The sequence below is a fragment of the Euphorbia lathyris genome, chromosome 5 (genome assembly GCF_963576675.1).
Source record: "Euphorbia lathyris chromosome 5, ddEupLath1.1, whole genome shotgun sequence".
Taxonomy (NCBI): Eukaryota; Viridiplantae; Streptophyta; class Magnoliopsida; order Malpighiales; family Euphorbiaceae; genus Euphorbia; species Euphorbia lathyris.
Genome location: NC_088914.1, coordinates 85,623,027 through 85,643,382, shown reverse-complemented (window position 1 = coordinate 85,643,382; position 20,356 = coordinate 85,623,027). Strand labels below are relative to the sequence as shown.

Genomic DNA, 20,356 nt, shown 5'->3' with positions numbered 1-20,356 from the left:
ACTATCTATCTGTTTCGGATGAGCCAAAAATCACTTTTATAAATAGACTATTGAAATGTTTTTATTCCTAAATTTATTCGTATAATTACAATTAAAACAAATGTAACAACTAAAATGTTTTAAAAAATTAAAAATGAAACCAATTAAAGTTGGCTTGCGTGTTAAGGGCCTCATGCCGTTTAAACCAGATCTCAAATTCGAATCATAATATATGCAGAAAGCTTTAATTGGGAGATAATTCGCTTAAAATGTGCTTTTCGAGTCGAAAAATCGGACAAACTATAAAAAAAAATTTAATAATAAACAATATATATATATATATATATGTATATGCGTATATATATCTATATATACGTAAACTTTAATCAAAGAAAATCCAACTAAAAGAAATTTATAAGTATATAATAATTACAATCGAAATAGTGTAGTACAAAGGTCGCGGCCCCAACTGCCACTTCAGACTGCTTCGCCTCCCGTTCCGATTCGGCAAAGTCTCCGGCTTAAACCCTCGTAGCCATATGGTTAGTGCTCATGTATGTATCTTCAGTCTTTCAGTGTTCCATTGTAGAGATAAGCTCATAATTTGGGCTTCTCTTTTCCTAGTATTGAACTTCGTGATTAAACCCTTGAAATTTTCTGTTTTAGATTAGTAAATTCGCTTAGCGCGTTCTTCGATTCTTTCTACTGTCTACAATGGCTTCCCTCTTCAAGGTAATAGTCGATTCTGTGCCCTATTTGATTAGCTTTCCCATTTTGTTTTCGTTGTTCGGAGAAATTTAGTAGAAGGTTGTGTTTTTCATATTCCTCTTTCATTTTTTCATGGCAGGATCTGGCCAAGCTTTCTCAGTATAGGGATAGGAAGTTTCCTGGTTCACAAGAGGAATTTGAACATGCACTTTTGACCTCTACCACTGTTTACATAGGGAACATGTCCTTCTACACTACAGAAGAGCAAATTTATGAACTCTTTTCTCGAGCTGGAGAAATTAAGAAGATAATCATGGGATTGGATAAGAACTCGAAAACCCCTTGTGGGTTTTGTTTCGTTCTGTAAGTTAATGTTAAGATTTGAAGTTGTTTATTGATGATAATGTTTGTGGCTAGTGTTTGTGATTGAGTTGTGTATTGATGTGTTTGCTAGATATTACTCTAGAGAAGATACTGAGGATGCAGTGAAGTATATCAGTGGGACAATCCTTGATGATCGTCCAATTCGTGTTGATTTTGATTGGGGATTTCAGGAAGGAAGACAATGGGGCCGTGGTAGAAGTGGCGGACAGGTGAGCTTGCTGTAATGTAACTGCTATCTAATGCACCTGGGCATTTCCTAATTTTATTATCATTATTATTATTATGCAGGTTAGGGATGAATACCGTACAGACTATGATCCTGATATCCTTTTCTGTATTAATTTAAATTATTTCATATACAGTTTGGTTTAAGTTACAATTGTCATTATGGATGATCAAAATAGATGTTTCAAGTCTTTTTCTTCTAGCAATTTGACTGTGTTATCCTAGTTTTGGGAGTAGGAATCTGATACAGTTGGCAAAATTGTTTAACATGTACCAGTTATAAGATAGTTTTGGTTCCTGCTCATACAGTAAATGGTTTTTTTTTTTTACTGGATTAGCTCTTTCTGGTCAATCCAAGTTCAGATAGCCATTAATTTGAAAACCGGTTCATTTAAGTAATTTAATTTCTCATGAAGAATCAGTAAATTGCTCAAGTTAATTACTTCTGAATCAGCATGTAGTTCAATTGTAATTGTCTGCACTAACTGATATTGGTAATAAAATGCATGTTTCTAAGACAAATGCATTTTTTGTCTCCTTAACAAGTTATACGCAGAGGTGGTTATGGAAAATTGGTTCAGCGTGAGCTGGAAGAAAGACAACTTGTCGACTATGGAGCTGGATCTCTTGGCAATTATGCCCCAGTTATGCAACCTCATTGTAAGTTGTTGAGACCCTCTTGAAGATCTTGCTTTTTGAGGTCCAGTTAAATTCATAATTTTCCTTGTTTGCTGGACTTATTCCCTTCTATAATGGAATAACTCGACTTATTTTGGCCTAGAATTTCAATCTCAAACTACAGTTCTATGTTGCACGGAAATGGTAATGGAAATGGAAAAGAAATGGACATGAAACATGGAAACGCTTATGAGAAAGAGTTTCCGTGCAACATAGCTGCAGCCTTGTGGAAGCTGTGAAGTGCAGTCTGTATACTATGATAAAGTTGTTTAGAACAAAGTATGGTTCAATGTAAATGGATAGGTTTATCATATTGACATAATATTATGGCACAAAAAGTGAGAATTACTTTTCTAGTATGGAATGTGCACGAGGCCTTAAAATTTTGTACCCTAACTACATACTTAAGTGGACTATAGACATGCTTTTTAGGCAAACGAGGTTACTAAGAACTTTTCCCTACTGCTATGGATGGTTATATATTCAAGCACGGTGTATTTATTAGTAAAATCGCTTGAACCTAAGCGGCTTTGAATAGCATTGGTTGTGATTGTTTGAGTTGCAAAATGATTGTGGTAGCTTAGTTATCTATTGGAAGCATAATTGGAAATACCATACATGGAAATGGCAGGGACGATAATAAATGATAACGAGAACGAATCGACTGCTTCACGGGTTCTCAGTTTACATGCGAATATTACATTCTAATCTTATACTTGGCTTAGCTGTCTTTGAAGACCCTGTTTTTGCTGGATTTGAATAACTGATGTGTGTGTGTGTGTTTTCGTAACTGGTTTTTCTCGTTCTGTGTTTGCATATAATCTTTTCTTCGCATAAGTGATTTGCTGAAAATGGTGGTATATATTTTACAAAAAAAACTTGTCTGCATCAATGGACTCTGACATTGTGTTCCTGCAGATGGAAGACATGGTGGAAACCATGGTCATGGTGGTTATAATCGGCAGGGCCGAGGTATTTTCTCTTTTTTATTACTTTTCAGTTGCTTTGGATGGTGTTTCTTTTAAGCTTTTTCTTCGACTGTCATTGTCATAAAGATCTAAAACTGATCTGAGTCTTCTCTTGAAACAGATTATCACAGGAAGCGGCAACGAGATGATGACCGTCATGCACACGAGCCTCCAAGAAGAAATGCTGATCACGAATCAAGAAGAAATTCTGATCCTGATTCTCGACCGGTAAATGCTTAATGCTCTCTCCTTTGATCTATGCCTATCTTTACATGGCGAAGAAGAAGCAATACTGTTCCTTTCTTTTTACTGATAATGAGATGGTTTTCTGTTTCATGCTTGCAAATTTCGGGTTGGAGAATCCAAAATTGTGTTATATTACCTTGTCATCAAGGGTGTCAAAATGGGTTATACCTTGTCATTGAGGGTGTCAAAACGCTTTATCTTGTCATAATTGTGTCATGCGATCTATATATTTCACATATATATGATATAGATGACACAAATTGATAATTGTGTCAAATGGGTTTATCTTGGTAAATCGTGCTGTCGTGTCAGAAACTGACATGCCCTATTTATCATTTTTCTCAAATGTTTTCATTTGTCTTCCTAATTCTTTGATATAACAGGAGAAGAATCCCCGTTTCCGGGAGAGTGGTGACTCTGATGAGGAAGAAGAAGATGATCGAAAGGGACGATCTTAGCGAATTTATCAGCCTGTTTTCTATTAGGCAGTTAATTAATCATGTTGTACCAAGTTCTATAGATCAATATTGTTCGCAAGTCAGGACAGTTATTTTCATGCTATATGCTACGGCCAGTGTCCTTTTTCTTGCCCTTTTTGTTTCAAGTTAGCTTCTACAGATATTTTGTGTTAGAAATTACTTTTTACTTTCATTTATTTATATAAATATGAGGATTAAATGTTGATTCGTTATCTGAAGCAGTGACGCGATGCTTGATCGATACATAAAGTTGGCTCAACCCGTCATCTTTTTGATGCATCAGAAAACAAAAGAGAATGATGATTTTAAGAATACCTGTTAACTAGAGTTAGATTATATCTGTTGAAGCTGCTCATGATCTTATAAAAGGTGGTTGGAGATGGGAGCTCATTTAGCATGTGATGAGATTCTTGGCTCCCAAATAGCACTAATTCGGAAAGGGTTGGAAAATTAATGTTTCGCTGTCCTTAAATCGGAACATGAGCCTTTACTGGGGTGGCGATATTCTCTTGGATTTGTTTAGCGTCGGGGATAGAAATCTTATTTGCCATATATCGTTGAGTAGGAGGCGTATCAGTGATGGTTGAATGCAGATTTGGGATGCTAATGGGATGTTTTCAGTCAAAAGTGGATACAAGCAATTAATATTTTCGGTTAATGAGGGTAGCGATGAATTGTTTGCCAACGTTGACAACGCTTCATAGTTGTAGAGTTTTGGTACTGTTAAACTGCCCGATGTCCTTCATAGTTGTAGAGTTTTGGTTCTGTTAAACTGCCTGATGTGCTCAAATGGTATAGAGGACGACTACCATGTTTTTGTTAGCTGCATCATGGCTCGCCAGCTTTGAAACTTCTCGTCTATGGGTGATTACAGTGCTTTATTCTCTAATTTTTCGTATTTCTGAGCGTTGATTGGTAAATCGAAGAATAAAGGGAATGTTGATCAAGATGTGGTGCTTTGTTTAGTAATGCTACTTCTTGTCGAAGCTAAACTCACTCTAGTAGTTCGATCTTGGTTACTAAAAACAAAGTGCTTGATTGTCCCTTTAGAAGCCTTAATAGCATAGTTGCTTTCGTGTAGGGAAGCTCTCAGATACTTTAAGAATTGGATGTACGTGCTCAATTGATATAGAAAATGACTACCATGTTTTTGTTAGTTGCATCGTGGCTCGTCAACTTTAGAATTTCTCGTTTATAGGTGACTAGACTACAACGTTTTTGTTAGTTGCATCGTGGGTCAACTTTAGAATTTCTCGTTTATAGGTGACTAGACTACAACGTTTTTGTTAGTTGCATCGTGGGTCAACTTTAGAATTTCTCGTTTATAGGTGACTACAACGATTTGGATTTCTGAATATTCATTGGTAAATCAAAAAATAAAAGAGATATGGATCAAGATGTGATGCTTTGTTTAGTAATGCTCTTTCTTATCACATATAAACTCATTCTAATAGTTGAATTTTAACAAATCTTTCTTTCCTCTAAAAAAGACTTTATTTGGTAACATAATTATAAAAAATATATATTACTCAATATTAAAAATCCAAATAAAAAACTTCTATTATTAAATTTAAGTATTTAATCATAATTTACATTGACACAAATAAATAAAATAAATTAATAATATAATCAAATATGTTCAAATCATGATTGCATTAATTTTTTCAACAAATTCTTATGCTACAAAATAAAATAAATTTATGCACTATGATATTAATAGCTATAAATATATTGTACCCTATAAAAAGGCATACATATGTTCAAGGAAAATGTCAAAATCAAAAGAGTTCTTTCCGACCAAAACTGTTGAACATCAGAACCCACCCCTGATCATGTGGTGGTCCAAATGTTCCATTTCATGTTAGAATTTGAAGTACCCAGTGAAACAGCACCACATAATTAGTCACAACACTAGCCGGACGGACACAACCCACCGGACAGATGATCCGTCCGAGGAGAACTGCAGCATGCCACACATGTATCATGCATAATCTATTCTTCTTCTTTGATGATTCTTCTTTTACGCAATGGCTGGGTAACGATGCTTCCAGCAGCACTATGGGCTTTTCTTCTATCTTCTTTCCTCTTTTCAGCGTCAGTCACCATGCGTCTGAGAGCAGCAGCCTTGTATATGGGTTTCGGTAAGTGTCTATGCCTGAAATCATTGTCGGAAAGAGAAATGAGTAACCAACACGAACTTACAATCAATTAATGCATGCGTAAAGTTTTCCAATGACTTGTACCAGACTCCAGAATGTCGGGAGTATAAAATACCTGATAATACGGTTGACCTCTGGAAGGTGCTTATATCGCTTCTTGAGAGCTTCATGATATTCATGCCTTCTTCGTTCCCTTGGGTGTAGCTGCAGCAAGAAAATGAATAAATTGTGATAGAAGCGGGAAACAATTAGCCAACCTTTCATGCAAATAAAGCAACTGATGAATCAAGGAAGTCACAACTGTAAAAAAGGGCGGCCCGGTGCATTACGCGTCCCCGGTTAAGCGAGGGTCCGGGGAAGGGTCCCACCACAAGGGTGTACTGGGGGCAAGCCTTCCCCTACCAATATTTTGGCAAGAGGCCGCTCCTAAGACTCGAACCCGTGACCTCTCAGTCACACGACAACAACGTTTACCGTTGCGCCAAGGCTCGCCCTCAAGGAAGTCACAACTGTAAAAAAAATTAATCAGCGTATTCCAAAATCATAGTTGTTAAAGGGGTGTCTCGGGCTCCAGGTGCACAAAGCACTAGGCCGAACGCCATAGCACAACAAAGGCGGGCTCCGGGTGCACAAAGCACTAGGCCCTTAGCACAACAAAGGCGGTTGCTGTCACGCAGGCAACCGCCATGGAGCGCCTTTTTGCACGTCATCGCCTAATTGTCACGTAACGTAGGTTCTTTTTTGGTGGAGGGATTTTAAAAGAGTTAGATACATGTTTAATCATCAATGTTGGATTAGACACATCTATTGTCCACAATAAACAAAAAAAGAAAAGAAAAGAAACACACACGACAATGGGGAAAAAGGAGAGGAAGAAGCAGATAACCGGAGGAAAAGAAAGAGCACGCACTGGGGAAAAATAATCAAAAGAGAGAAAGAAGCAGATGACGGAACAAGAACTTGAAGCTGAAGCTATTAGTCAACTTAGGATTTACTAGTTAATTGAACCACTTGAACTTTAGAATATTGAGTTTATTGCATGTTAGAATTCATGATTACGGATATATTGTCATGATTTAATAATTATTGCATTTTGATTTTAGAATTCATCATTTCTTATATTTTAAATACTACTCCCTCCGGTTTCAAATAAGTGTCGTTTTAGATAATTGTTTTTGTTCTTTTTTAAATGTCGTTTTCGTTTTTCAATAAAATTTAGTATAGTTTTTTGGTAACTTTTGTCTTGATTTTTGTGTTTTTTAAGTTTTCAAAGTTTTTTCTCCAACCATTATAGGAGAGAATTTTTATTTAGTTAATCCATGTAAATTTATTAATTTAAGTGCATATTAATTGTGTTTCTTAATTTGTGTGAAAAACTCTAAAACGACACTTATTTGAAACCGGAGGGAGTATCATTTACTGTTTTATATATTTTTATTATTTCAGCAAGTCTTATGTCGCTCAGGCCAGGACCCTCTTGTGTCTTAGCGTGCCTTGCGCCTTTAATAACTATGTCCAAAATAAAACTGTTGGACTTTTCAGAGGTTCGAATGTGCCCCGTGCGGCTAGCATAACAGTGAAACACTCATATATAAAGTAACCATGAAACTAGGAAGGAAAGAAAGGTTTCAACCAGAATATGGTTGTAGAATATGGAAGAGAGAGATTAACTCCAAGGGTCAAAAAGAACTAAGTGGATAGAAGAGAAAGTTACCACTCCCAATTGTTCTGAGGCTTTAGCTTTCCATAGCCTAAGGTTAGTATCATCACTCCCTGAAAGAACATAAGTAGCATCGCAGCTGAATTTGACGCAAAATACCCTACAAAAAGAAAAGAAAAATAAATGGTCAGACAAACTTGATAAAAATACAATTATACGAACTCTAAGTTCACCAGACAGACTAATGATTAATAAGGTATAAGTGAACTATATAAACCAATCGATAAGATGAAAAGCTAGAAAACCAAAGTGATAAAACCTTTGCATTCTTTTTGTATGATATATTTCCCGGCTGTGACCGCCATTGTACTGGAAAATTCTGACCTGGAGGAGATGCAAAGTTAATATGTATAAAAAAGAAAAGCAGTCCTTCTCATTGAATTAATAACAAATAAACATTGAAAACATTGGATAAACAAGCTATTGCAGGATGAAACTCACTGTTCTATCATAAGACCCTGTTACAAATTCTCGACCAGTTGGAGAGAAGTCGATATCCATCCTAAAAAAGAATATTTAACATTAACTTTAGAAACTTCCACAAGAATACTGGCAAGAGAAAACCAGCTGCACATCAAATCAAACACCAGCATCTTACACTGCAGAAACATGGTCTTTGTGCACACACTTGGCTTCATCCAATTTTCTACAATCAAAACTATAGCAGTTGCAATCTTCATTTGCCTGCATATTACAGAATGCAGATAGTGAGTTTGGTTTTACGGAATGCACTTTGGGTCAATTGTCAAAAGATTAAATTCCAAAAAATCATAAACAATGATTCTCAAGAATAATCTCAAACTAATCCTTATGTCAGCAAAAGCTTGGAGAGTAAAAAAACATCACAAGCTCTAGGAATGTCCTTACAGCTGTAAAATTCATTGGCTCCATTGGGTTCCATGCAATAGAATTGGTTTTCGTCTGTAACCAAAAAACTTGGAGTTAGACTGGAATTATGCCAGCATAAATTGTGAATTAACAGGAATTCTAATTCATAAATTTTCAGAATAAACAAGAAAAATACTATGCAGCCAAAACAATAATCAATGAGTAGGAAACATAAAAAGATAGAAGTTATCTTCAAAGAGTGAAAAATTGCCATCTAAGTAAAATAGTATTGCAACAAATAACACTTCTTTGCAGAGATAATTGAGCTAATGGCACATAATACGTACAATTGCCGTAATTTTCCAATTTTATGCCAACCTCTTAATTTTGGCAATTTCATGGAGTCAAATAATCACATCCAATTTTCTCCGAGCACTAAAATTAGTTACAACTTTTCCATCTTTCTTATGTGAGGCAAACAAGTATTATCTTTTATTTATGTACTGAATGAATTATATTAGTCCCAAAACCAGCATAGTAATTAGTTTCAGTGTTTTAATCAAATTTGTTACACTATTTAATCAGTATAGCAAGCACAAAACCATAAAGTTTAGATAAAATTGTAAAAGTGTCAAGATCTGAATATGTTCTGTTATAAAAAAAAAAGAGTCAATGCATCTCTTCTATCCTTCAGAATGACATTCAAATATAATTCTAGACCAGTAGCATGTAGGCTCAAAGTTCTCTATCTAAAACTGAATTATAATTGAAATTTTAAATTTTGCTTCTCGAATATCATTGCTATATAAGAGATATCTTACAAGGGGATTATGCATCAAATAGGATTAGGAAGAATTTCTACAAAGATGACCTGTATCACATTTTGTGAAAACAAAAGTGGACTTGATAATTGTGGTTGTATTGCATTCATTTGTTCAGTTGCATGTGAGTAATAGGAGAGTCAGAATGTAGTGTACTAAAATCCTGAGCTGAAAGAAAGCTGAACTTACTCTCATAACAACTTTCCTTACTGGAGATGAAATGCGTAGATCATACAACGCTATGCTGCGGTCACTGCAAAACAGGAGATATATCTTTCACTTATATACATGTTCTGCTAATAATGTTAATATAGGTGTGCATTTTATTAGTCATGTTTAGAGAGTGTACTATTGTGAAGCCCATAGAAGGTAAGCACACTATAATTGATAATTCGCACAAACCAATACAAGATATGCATTTTGCAAAGAAGTGTCAAACAACCGTGATGCCTTCTTAAAATATTGCATGCCAGATGCAAGGAGAAATATATGTAGCATATGCAGCGTAACATAGTTACAATCATGTGTTATAAGCATATATCCAGGATGCTGCATTAAGCTGTGAACACTTAAATATAATATATTATCCTAAAACAAGATGGAAACATGGAATAATCTCCTTAAGCAAGCATTAATCCACAGTATCGCACAAAACAGACATTGTATAATTGGTGCATTTTCTACACCTACAGGTAGGAGACCTGATAAAAAATGGGCTAAAGAGGGAGAGATCATGAATCAGAATTCGGTTGGGCCTAAAGAGTTGAGGGTGTATGTCCGCAAGAACAAACAACAGGGTAAACTAGGAAATTAGCTAGACAGCAAGTTAGTAACAGTTGGGGGTATATTGAGGAAAAGTTAGTTACATGTAGGAGGGTGAGCTGGACATTACCAAGGTATATTCAATATAAGCATATAGTTTCGTGTTAGAGAATAGAGGATGTTTTGTATTTTTTTTGCAAGTTACTGCAGAGCTCTATTTCAATAGAGAGCAAGAAGTTTCTTCTCCTGTGGGGGTTTGAGACCATCTCAATCCAATTTTTCCTATTCAATATGTGATATAAATAAAGCTTCATTCCTTCTATTTTGTTGCTTTCTTGTTGTTATTTGCTATTTTAGTGCTCTGTTTTTATCAAGGTCTTGCTCAAGAAGACAACAACCAACCTCTTCAAAAGCACACATAATGAAACAACAATGCTAATGCATTATGCCAATTGTAATTATAATTTTATACAACTAAATATGTCAGTTTTTTCATTCAAATCAGAAAAGGCAAAACTAAAATCACAAAACCCAGTTGCTTAGTCTTTTTCCTCGATATTTGCGGATGAAAGAATGGAACATAAAAGCTTCCCGATTATCAGAGCCCAAAACAAGACATGACACAAGGAGATCCTTGAATCTTTACTTAGGAGCACATATCTTTTTTACCCCTCATACACATCGTAAAAGGAAGCTAACTACTCTCTCCACTGATGCAACATGTCAAATAATCAGTCAACAGAGAACATGGATCACAAGGTTCTCTTCAAGAACAGAAGTCTCCCTTAACAACCATATAATTTCTACACTTCCAAGGAAGAAATGAACTCCGATTTGGGATACGATACCCAGTCTATGCTGCCTAGGTGAGCTAGTAGTGTTAGGATAAATCAAGGTTCTCTTAAAATTCCTGAATGGGACACAATTCGAAAGATGGGTTAAATGGACTAACCGACTAAGGTGGCTCAACCATAAATGCACATAACAAAGCACTGAATCCAGTTGGCTGTTTCACAAGTATGGGTCATGATTGCAAATTGGGAAATTCTCACATTGTTATCAACATTTATAAGAGTAGACAACAAATAAAAAGGTCTATATCCATGTAAAAACGATGAAGCACATCTTGACCAAATACATGTCATTTATACAGGCATACCTTCCTGATGTTGCCAATAGGTTTGGCTCCCCGGGATTAAATCGTACAGATATGACTGTTTCTGTTCCCCATTCAAAAGTGTTTACAGGCTGAGACCTGATCACAGGAGGTGAAACATAAGCATAATGGAAATTGCGACTTAACTGAACTGAGCAAGTTAGGATCAAAACCTGTTGTGATTCCAAATATCCACTTGAGCACCAGCTGTGGCAAAAAGCTCACCATCCCACTGGTGATCAACAGCCCTGAAAACAAGAGATAGGTTCAGGACACCAGGAAACATACTCAAAATGCAGAAATATGAACAATATAATAATTGAAAACTAATTTCTTGAGCAGTAATTAAAATCCTTACCAAAATGCATTCTTCCCAACATAAACTGCTTCTAGCTGAAAACAGGCATTGCAATTTGCTCAAGACTCAAGAGGATGAAACAAAAAAAAAAGAACTCATGCATCTGAAAGCACAAGACTTCACAAAGAAAGCCAACCTCTTTGGAATGGTGCGAGGAGTCATCTGATCCCATAATGGTAGCTACAGGAACCTTCCAAAGCCTGACACTGGAGAAAGAACGTCGGAATATGAAATTAATACAATAGGCAAATTTCATAAGTTGAATTTGCCTTTTGATAATAGAAGATGAGTTAAAAAAAAAAAGCACACAATCATATTGATAATGTAAGTTTCATCTTAATGATACAGTTCTTACGTGCAATCAGTTCCACAGGATATTAAAGTTTGTCCATCTGTTGAAGCTGTCAAACCTCGAACAGCACCTTGATGACCAGGAAACTGACATACTGTTCGCCTGTTGATCCAAATTAACATAAACGTAATTTATATTTGCATGCCGTCAGCATAATAACAAATAGCTACTCGACACTTAATCTGTAAGGACAAGCAGTGTCATCAGTAGAAGTTGCAAAATCACAATACCCATGTCTTGCCACTCTATCTTAATTCAACTTATCACTTTTCAACCGGCAGAATCTCTCCCGGTTCATTTCTTCTGAGTAGATTTAAAATGCAGAACACCAAAATTATTCTCATATACGGTTATACCACGTTTATATATTCATTACTTGTAGAGAAAAATTAACCTAGTTCTCAAACTTCCACTAATTAAAGAGACGGGATGGAATAGGGAATTATAACTGGTCCTAGAATTCTGAAAAGAACAATGCAAGTTCCACCATATAAGTTAACAGTGCATAAAAGGCTTCGTTCTTGTTTTCTATCCTATTTGGCCATCATCATTCTTACATATCTCTGTATAAGTGAAGCACAAGAAACTTGACCAACACCCAAGTTGGTTGGTTAATTTATATAAATAATAACAAGCTTATGAATATTACCTGGAAGCTATGTCCCAGAGGCGAATATCTGCAAGCATAAGAAATTGAAAAGGAGAAAGAAAAGTTAAAGAAGTTCCATCTCCTCCACGGAACTATATACTCACAATATAATTTATATTACCAATTATCAAAAACTTTGATAATCATTATATTATATGATAGCCAGCAAGATATTATCTTTGATCAACTTCACAAGTAAATAGAAATAAAAGTACTTAAATACCTCCATCCATAGAACCAGAGAATATCCCTTTCAAGTAATTTGGGTTTTTTGCCATACACGAAACTGCATCTATATGCCCATCCATTGCTCCAATGAATGGCCTCGCAAATATCTAGAAAAGTTAACCAAACAATTTTCCAATTAAATAAACAAAGTTCAAAAGGTATGAAACAATTTGATTTGCTGGCTTATTACCTTGTCTAGTTTGGCAGCATTAACTGCTCGCACATATTCAACTGCTTTCTCTTGGGGTCGAAGGCTGGGGTCATAATTGTGAAACACCCTCTAATAAACCAAAGTTAACTGTTACTATGAAATATTGAAACTTCCTAGGAAACTGAAGTGGAAGAAAGGGAGCCTTTAGAGAAATATGAAGTCTTCACTTAAAAAAAACCAAGAACTCTACTTCTATAGAGACCAAAAACAAAAGGGTACCTGAAGGTCTTGGCTTCGTTCTCGAGTGAAGTCTTCAGTGGAGCGTGATATTACTTTCACCTTCATTGTGCTTACTCTATTGGAGTTCAATTTTCAATCCAATTAAACTTCCTATGCATAGATAATGGCAGAGTTCAGTTGTAAGAGAGAAAACCTTCAATAGTGAATAAGTAAGGGTGACCATCAGTTGGTTCAGATAAAAAACTAAACTGAACAAATTGAAAACAAAATTTCATAAAAATGAAGCAAAATGAGCATGTAAATGTAGTCAAATTCTATTTTGATTCCATTTCTCGGTTTCCTTCACAATTTTAGCCTTTAGCTTCAATAAAGCATAAAATGTTTGCAATTGCAATTCCTACAACACCCCAATATCACAACCAAATTGCAGAACGTAACCGAAGACATACAAAAGAAAATCCAAAAGTAAGAAGCGGAAAAAGCAGGTGAAAGTATAAGCAAGATACAGGATATTTGGATATACTTAGAAAGCTCGATCATCACTTATTCACTGCCATTATATCATTGTCTAATTCCAATTCACTACCTCGTACAAAATACCAGAATTCAAATTCAGCATTCCAAATTACAATTCATGAATTTGTTGATGCAGTAACAAATAGCTTAGAATTCAGAGAAAAACAAAGAGACAGTACAATCCAACTACATGATTTGAATATATCATGTGCACAACCAGTATTCATCCATCCCGCACAGCTGATCTATCATTATAGAAAACTAATACTAATTAGTTAACTTTTTCTTCAAAACACCTTGTACATTGAACAGAAACTTGAAGGCTTCCATCCTAAATTAGCTACATAATTATCTAATACATTGACCTGGAAACAGAGTACTAACAACACGCAAACACTGCAAATAATCACTAACAACCAAATCCAAATTCAATTAGAAATTATAATCATAGCTTACAAACTGAAAATTAGAAATTATAAGCTTACAAACAATTAATTTAGCACATGTAAAAATTAGCACATTCAATTTAAAAATTAAACAAAAGATCAGAAAATTATAAGCTATAGCATTTAGAAATCATAAACTTGAACTCAAAGCCGAATACTAAATTGTTTAGTATTTATTGTATTTATTGTTAAGTATGTTGTTTTACAAGAACTAGAAATCATAAGTTTGAACATTCAGAAATCAGAAAATTCGAAATCAGAAGCTTAGTAGCTTACCTTTTCAATAATGGATGAACGGACTAGTTGAAGTCTGGAACTGGAGAAGTCTGGAACGGACTACTGAGAGGATGAAATATATTCGGTGGTGTGTTTTGTTGGGGGCGGCCAGGTAACAGAGAGAAAGAGAGGGTTTTTGGCTGGTTAGCGGGGATCGGAAAATATTAGGGCTGCGCAGCGGTTTAGTTCATTACGTATATTGATATTTACTAAATAAATTCAGTTTTAAAAAAATTATCAATAATTACGTCTTACAAGTAAAACATTATTTTACCTTCAAAAAAAAAAAAAAGTAAATTATTAATTTTACCAATAACTATAAATTTATAAATTAGAAATATACTTCATAATAAATAATTTATTTTTTTTTGGAAAAATAAATAATTTATTAGTGTTTTTTTAATCAAATAATAATTTTATTAAATCAAATCAGACTGACACATAATCTAGCTCTTGTAAAAGAAAATTGCAATTAGAAATAATGTCATATAAATAAGAAAGACTTTTAAAAGAAGGATGATGAATTATCGTGGTAATTGAAAGACAATCCGAACGAATATTCACATTACTGTAGTTGGTCGTCTTGACCTATGTCAGCGCTTCTTTAATTGCCAGTCATTACCAGTCCGTAGACACCTTCCAATGGTCCATAATATGCATCACACACTGCCTCTGAGAATTTTGTAAGATAAGTCCCATGGGCAATATCCTACCTAATTGAAAATACCAAGCATCAACGTTGCACGCAAACGTTCCCTCTGTTGGGCGCTGCCATCGTGCCACAACAACTGTCGTCTCTAAATGTTGTTTCGACCGTAGTAGCTGGGCTTTTCTCCACTCTAGCAGTACTTTCTTTGCTGTCATAATAATTTCCATAGGAGAAGACCGTTTTTGTTCCCAGACAATAGCTTTTCTATGCTTCAATATCTGCTAGACGAGACTTGCAATTTCTGCTACGTCTATTGAACCAGGATTTTATAATTTCGCTCCGTACCATTCAAGGAAATTTGTAACACCCTCCAATCGGTGATCTGGGTAGAACAACACCCAGACATTAGCGGACCATGGGCACAGTAAAAAAGTATGGTTCTCATCCTCGTTGTGACTTTGACAATCGGACAAATGTTGGGGTGATTGATGTGACGTTTCGCCAAGTTGTCCATAATAGAAAGGAACTAGAAGATTTGGACTTCATCACATCTCAATCGCCACTCACTATGATTGATGTCTTGTATTCAAGCTAAACAGATACTTGAATTTGATGCCTTGGTCTTCACCATCTTCATCACATCCCAATCACCCCTCACTGTGATTGATACCTTTGTATTCAAGATAAACGGATCATTATGATTGATGCCTTTGTATTCAACCTTCACAAAAATTAAGTCATTTTAGGAAAATAATGAAAGAAACACTTCGGAGAGCGCGAATTTGTGAAGTCTGCGAAGAGAAATACACATAAAAAATGATGATTTTTGCTTCGCATAAAGTGAATCTGCGAAGTCTGCGAAAAGAAATACACTTGAAAAGGATGGTTTTGCTTCGCAGGATGGTTTTGCTTCGCAAAATGGGACGCAAACTCATTATGCGAAACCATTTTTTAGAAAGAGATGAAGATGAAAAAGGAGAAATACAGTAGATACTTATCTTATTTCCACATTTTACCATTGAAATCGATAATAAACATATGATATACATAGAAGAACGTCGAATAACGATGCCTTCGATTCGCACAAGAAGAAAGAAACAAAGAGACGAAGAAGAAAAAACAAGAAGATGAAGAATCATGCCTTCACAAAAATAGAGAGACAAAGAGAGAAAGAAGAGACAAGATGATGAAAAAATGGAGGTGATTCGCACAATATAAAGGAAAGAGAAAGATAAAACGGTAGACATGAAGGAGGAGATGAAACGATGAAACCGATAGAAAAGAAGGGGGTAGATGAAAGATTTGAAACATTTTGGGAAAGTCACAAATATATAGTCCGGATAGATAATGGCTTGGTGATTGATCTAAATATATAAATAGGCCTCTCATTTAACCCAATTTTATAATTTTCTCCCTTTTTTTTGATAAATAGGAAGACAAAGCCCAAAAAAAGAAAAAAGAAATTAAGGTGAAATAACTATTTTCTTCGTTGACCGTCTGGAACGATTTCCGTCAATAATATATTAGAGACCTATAGAAGGTACATCAAACAACCCAGAAAACAAGATCCTTCAAAATTTACCATCTAGTCGGCAGCCTAATTACCTTCTCGATAAGTATAGATAACAACGACTTTCCACTCCCTTTCGCTAAACACTCGACACTTCAGAATAAGCCATGTTTGATCCATTACCTCATATTGATCTCCCCTATAACCACATTACATATCACTTATACATTTAATTTAATTGGCCAATTATGAGTGTTAGCCAGATTATTTGATAAATTACGAAATTGGCCCGATACTTACAAATTAAACAGAATCTGGCGAGAAGAGTATTAACTAAACAAATAATTACAACTCACAGCCCGAATTCCACTAAATTACCTAATTGGCCCAGATTCTACTGCCCGAAATAAGTAACTAATTATAAAATTGATCCAATGAGGGTGTAATAATAATAATCCAAATACTATTGTTGAAAATAGTATAATATTTAAAATTATCCATCATAAAATTAATAAATAATATTATAGATTCCGCAGAACGCACATACATTTGGTGCGCCGCTAGAGATCTCTCTAGATCTCCCAGCCCTCCTCCACCACCGCCTCCCACCTCCTCCGCCTTCTGTTTCTTTCTTCTCCCCCATCCATCCTAAACCACCGACACTCTTCTTGTTTGTCTTCCTTTTGCTGCTGTCTAGTTGAGGAGGAAGATCCTCCCACCATTTCCATTTTTTCTATTTTCGTAGTTATTTTCTTTTGTTTGTGTCAGTTTTTTACTTAGATCCTGTATATTTCATTGTATCTCTGTATCCGTTTGAACTGCATCTGTTGGTTAAACTTTCAGTTTTTGTAACCTTTTCTGTTTTAGCAAGGATAGAAACGGTAGATCTTATCCATAGATCATTAGATCTACGTGGTTGCAAAAGAAATGATTTGATCCAAAGGTTCAGAATGGTTCAAAGGCTGAAGATTGGACTACAGTTGCTTTGCGGCGAATTTGGAGTTATGGTCTATATATAGTTCAAATGTTGTTTATGTTTAATGTACCTTTAATGACTTTTTTTTTTCTTTTAATAGTCATTTTCTTACCTCATGTACTGTGTATTAGGCTTTACTATATATATATAAGGTTTTATTCCTTAATCATCACTTATGTACTTGCAATTTTATGATTTAATGAAATATTAACATTAGTATAAAAAAAATAATAGACCATGTTATTTTAAAATTTTCCTCAACTAATTAAATGGTGATGAGGATAATACGTAACCCATAGGAAAAATGTTGAAACTAGCTCCAACCAGAAAATCCAAGCTTCAATATTATACTATATATGTTTGTCCATTACTATATGTCTACTAATTAATTTTGATTTTTTATGGTGAGTGAGACATTAGACATAGGAACAACAACAAAATTAATAAAGCAAAATAAAATAAATTTAATCCTACAAACAATATCAAACAAAATATTACGAGCTTGAGTGGAGCCGAGCTTTAGCTTGCGAGCTCGAGCCGAGTTTCGAACTTGTTTCGACCCCAAAATCCTCTTTGGATTAGGTTCATTAAGAAAATTATCTGACCATGAATTGTTTACGAGTAAATCTTTAATTATATTTGTGAAGTTTGCTTGTAAATAACTCTTTAATTGTGTACATAAACAAGCTAACAAGCAAAGTTCGTGAATAAATAAACAACATGCTTCTATTACTCATTTATTATGTTTGTGAACGAACTCATCTAGTAGCAAATGAAATAATATTAAGTTTAGATATTTGTGAACTAACACAAAACTATATAGTTTTCTACAAAAATAAAATTTGTTGATAAATATTCTAATCGAGCCTGCTCGCGAGCTTTCGAGCCGAGCTTTGACTACTTAAGCTCGGCTCGTTTATGAACCGAGCCAGTAAATCGTGCTCACAAGCGACTCGTTTACAAATCGAACCGAGCTTTTATCGAGTCGACCATAGAGCCGGTCATGAGCGGCTCGGCTCATTTACAACCCTATAAATTAGGGATGAGGTGCAAAAATATCCATAATGTTTACAGTTGGAATGAATTTTACCTCTAACTTCTAAAATTGTGCAATTTTACCCATAACGTTGGCAATAAGTCATTTTACCCATAACATTGACAAGTTTGGTTAATTTCTCAAATTGACCAAAACTTATCAACGTTAGAGGTAAAATTGCTCTTGGTTACCAACATTAGAGATAAAGGGGGTGTTTGGTTGCTCATTTTCATGCTCCTTTTTACCTTTTCACTTCAAAATGGAGAGTTTTAGGTGGTTGGTTAGTGACCGCCTGTTTGCCTTTTACATCTGAAAAGCAGCATTGGATGTTTGGTTAGTGATCTCCTGTTTCCCTTTTACACCCGAAAAGCAACTTTTTTCAACAGCAAACAGCAAACCGTAACAGCAGCAGCAAACAGCAACAACAAACAGCAACAACAAACCGTAACAGCAAACAGCAACAGCAAACAATAGGTAAAACAAACGGATCCAAAATTACATCATTTTAAACGTTATAGATAAAATTGTTATTAGCACACCCTTTAAAAAAATGCTACGTAGATTAATGAGGATTAAGTTCAAATCATTAGGAGATGTTTGGTTACCTATTTTTCACATCATGTTTGTTTTTTATAGCTCAAAAATAGTTTTTTATAAAAACTAGAGAATCGATGCTTTTCGGAAAAGCAGCTTTTTCCAAAAACAAGCACCAAACCGTAATACCAACCAATAAACAGGAACAACAAATAGCAAGTAGCCAAACAGACCCTTAATATAACCAATTTGAGACGAAGTCACCTTAATTAAGTTGAATTAAAGCTATTGAATCAACTACAAACAATGACTTTCCAAAAACCCCTAATTAATTAAAGGGTAAATAATTATAAAGTCCTTATGTTTTTGCTTAACATACTAGTAGGTCCATTCTACTATTATAAGGTCCTTAAGTTTTATTTTAATCAACTCTTTTGTCCTTCCATGTATTTTTATAGATGAAAGTCCAAATTGCCCCTAGTTATTTACATGAAAAAACTTATTTTTTAATTTCAAATTTAATCGAAATAGTTTTAATAAAGTTTATGAAGTATATATATACCAAAATTTATGTAATTGTATATACTAATCATTAAAAATGTATTTTTATTCTCTTAAATTTTTATTTTTTTAATATAATGTCTTTAAACTAGCATTAAATATTAATAAATTTTTTAAAAAATCATATTTTTTTCATTTATAAAATTTATTAGAGATAAATAAAGATTACTTTTTACAATTTATATAGTTTTGCTCTTATTTTGATAATTTTTGAAATATTTTTCATTCGTTTTTTTAGTCAATAAAATTTAGGCTACTAAATTAAATTTCTATAATTATATAAAATTTAATAAATTAATTACTCAATATTGTAGAGATTATGCAGGAAAAAAAATATTGTAGAGACTATATAGGAAAAAAGGAGAAAAAAACATAAAATAAGAAAAATAGATGTTTTATTATTAAAATATAGAATAAAGGGTAATTTTGGTATTTTAAAATTTATTTGGTATAGTTTGACCATTGACTCAAACATAAAGACTAAGGAGTTGATGAAACTAAAAACTAAAGGACTATATAATTATTTCTAAAAACAGAGGGACTTAATGTATTAAGTAAAAATTCAGGGACTTTATAATTATTTTCCCTTAATTAAATCATTTGATGTGTGACAAATAAATTTTATAAAATATATAATTTATTACGTATTGCTCACGCACCTATATATAGACATCGTGGACTTAACGATAATTCAAACCTTATCAAAACAAAACGACATCATCTTCAACTCCTAATTATCTATTTATATGCCACTAAATCTG

At 34.3% G+C, this 20,356-nt stretch overlaps 2 protein-coding genes across 6 annotated transcripts; one reads left to right on the top strand and one right to left on the bottom strand.

The window, feature by feature from the left end:
* The first annotated feature begins 386 nt into the window (after positions 1–386).
* Positions 387–3,872, top strand: LOC136231250 (nuclear cap-binding protein subunit 2). 4 transcript variants are annotated; one of them, XM_066020573.1, is made up of 9 exons: positions 387–533; positions 646–711; positions 827–1,050; positions 1,142–1,280; positions 1,360–1,393; positions 1,849–1,956; positions 2,893–2,946; positions 3,064–3,170; positions 3,572–3,872. In XM_066020573.1, the coding sequence occupies exons 2-9, from the start codon at positions 694–696 to the stop codon at positions 3,644–3,646; spliced, it is 759 nt and encodes a 252-aa protein (XP_065876645.1). In that variant the 5' UTR covers positions 387–533; positions 646–693; the 3' UTR covers positions 3,647–3,872. The 4 variants fall into 4 exon arrangements, with proteins under 4 accessions (XP_065876645.1, XP_065876644.1, XP_065876646.1 ...); XM_066020572.1 differs by having other exon boundaries at positions 390–521; XM_066020574.1 differs by having other exon boundaries at positions 396–533; positions 651–711.
* Positions 3,873–5,202: 1,330 nt separating this feature from the next.
* LOC136230211 (uncharacterized) lies at positions 5,203–14,515 on the bottom strand. 2 transcript variants are annotated; one of them, XM_066019198.1, is made up of 18 exons: positions 14,330–14,515; positions 13,131–13,284; positions 12,891–12,980; positions 12,696–12,807; positions 12,473–12,500; positions 11,827–11,925; positions 11,608–11,677; positions 11,472–11,506; positions 11,287–11,361; positions 11,117–11,212; positions 9,385–9,448; positions 8,414–8,467; positions 8,145–8,230; positions 7,988–8,048; positions 7,806–7,870; positions 7,541–7,646; positions 5,942–6,030; positions 5,203–5,822 (listed from the first exon to the last, which is right to left on the bottom strand). In XM_066019198.1, exons 2-18 carry the CDS (start codon positions 13,194–13,196, stop codon positions 5,660–5,662), a joined length of 1,359 nt encoding a protein of 452 aa, XP_065875270.1. In that variant the 5' UTR covers positions 13,197–13,284; positions 14,330–14,515; the 3' UTR covers positions 5,203–5,659. The 2 variants fall into 2 exon arrangements, with proteins under 2 accessions (XP_065875270.1, XP_065875269.1); XM_066019197.1 differs by having other exon boundaries at positions 13,131–13,241.
* Between the last annotated feature and the right edge of the window lie 5,841 nt (positions 14,516–20,356).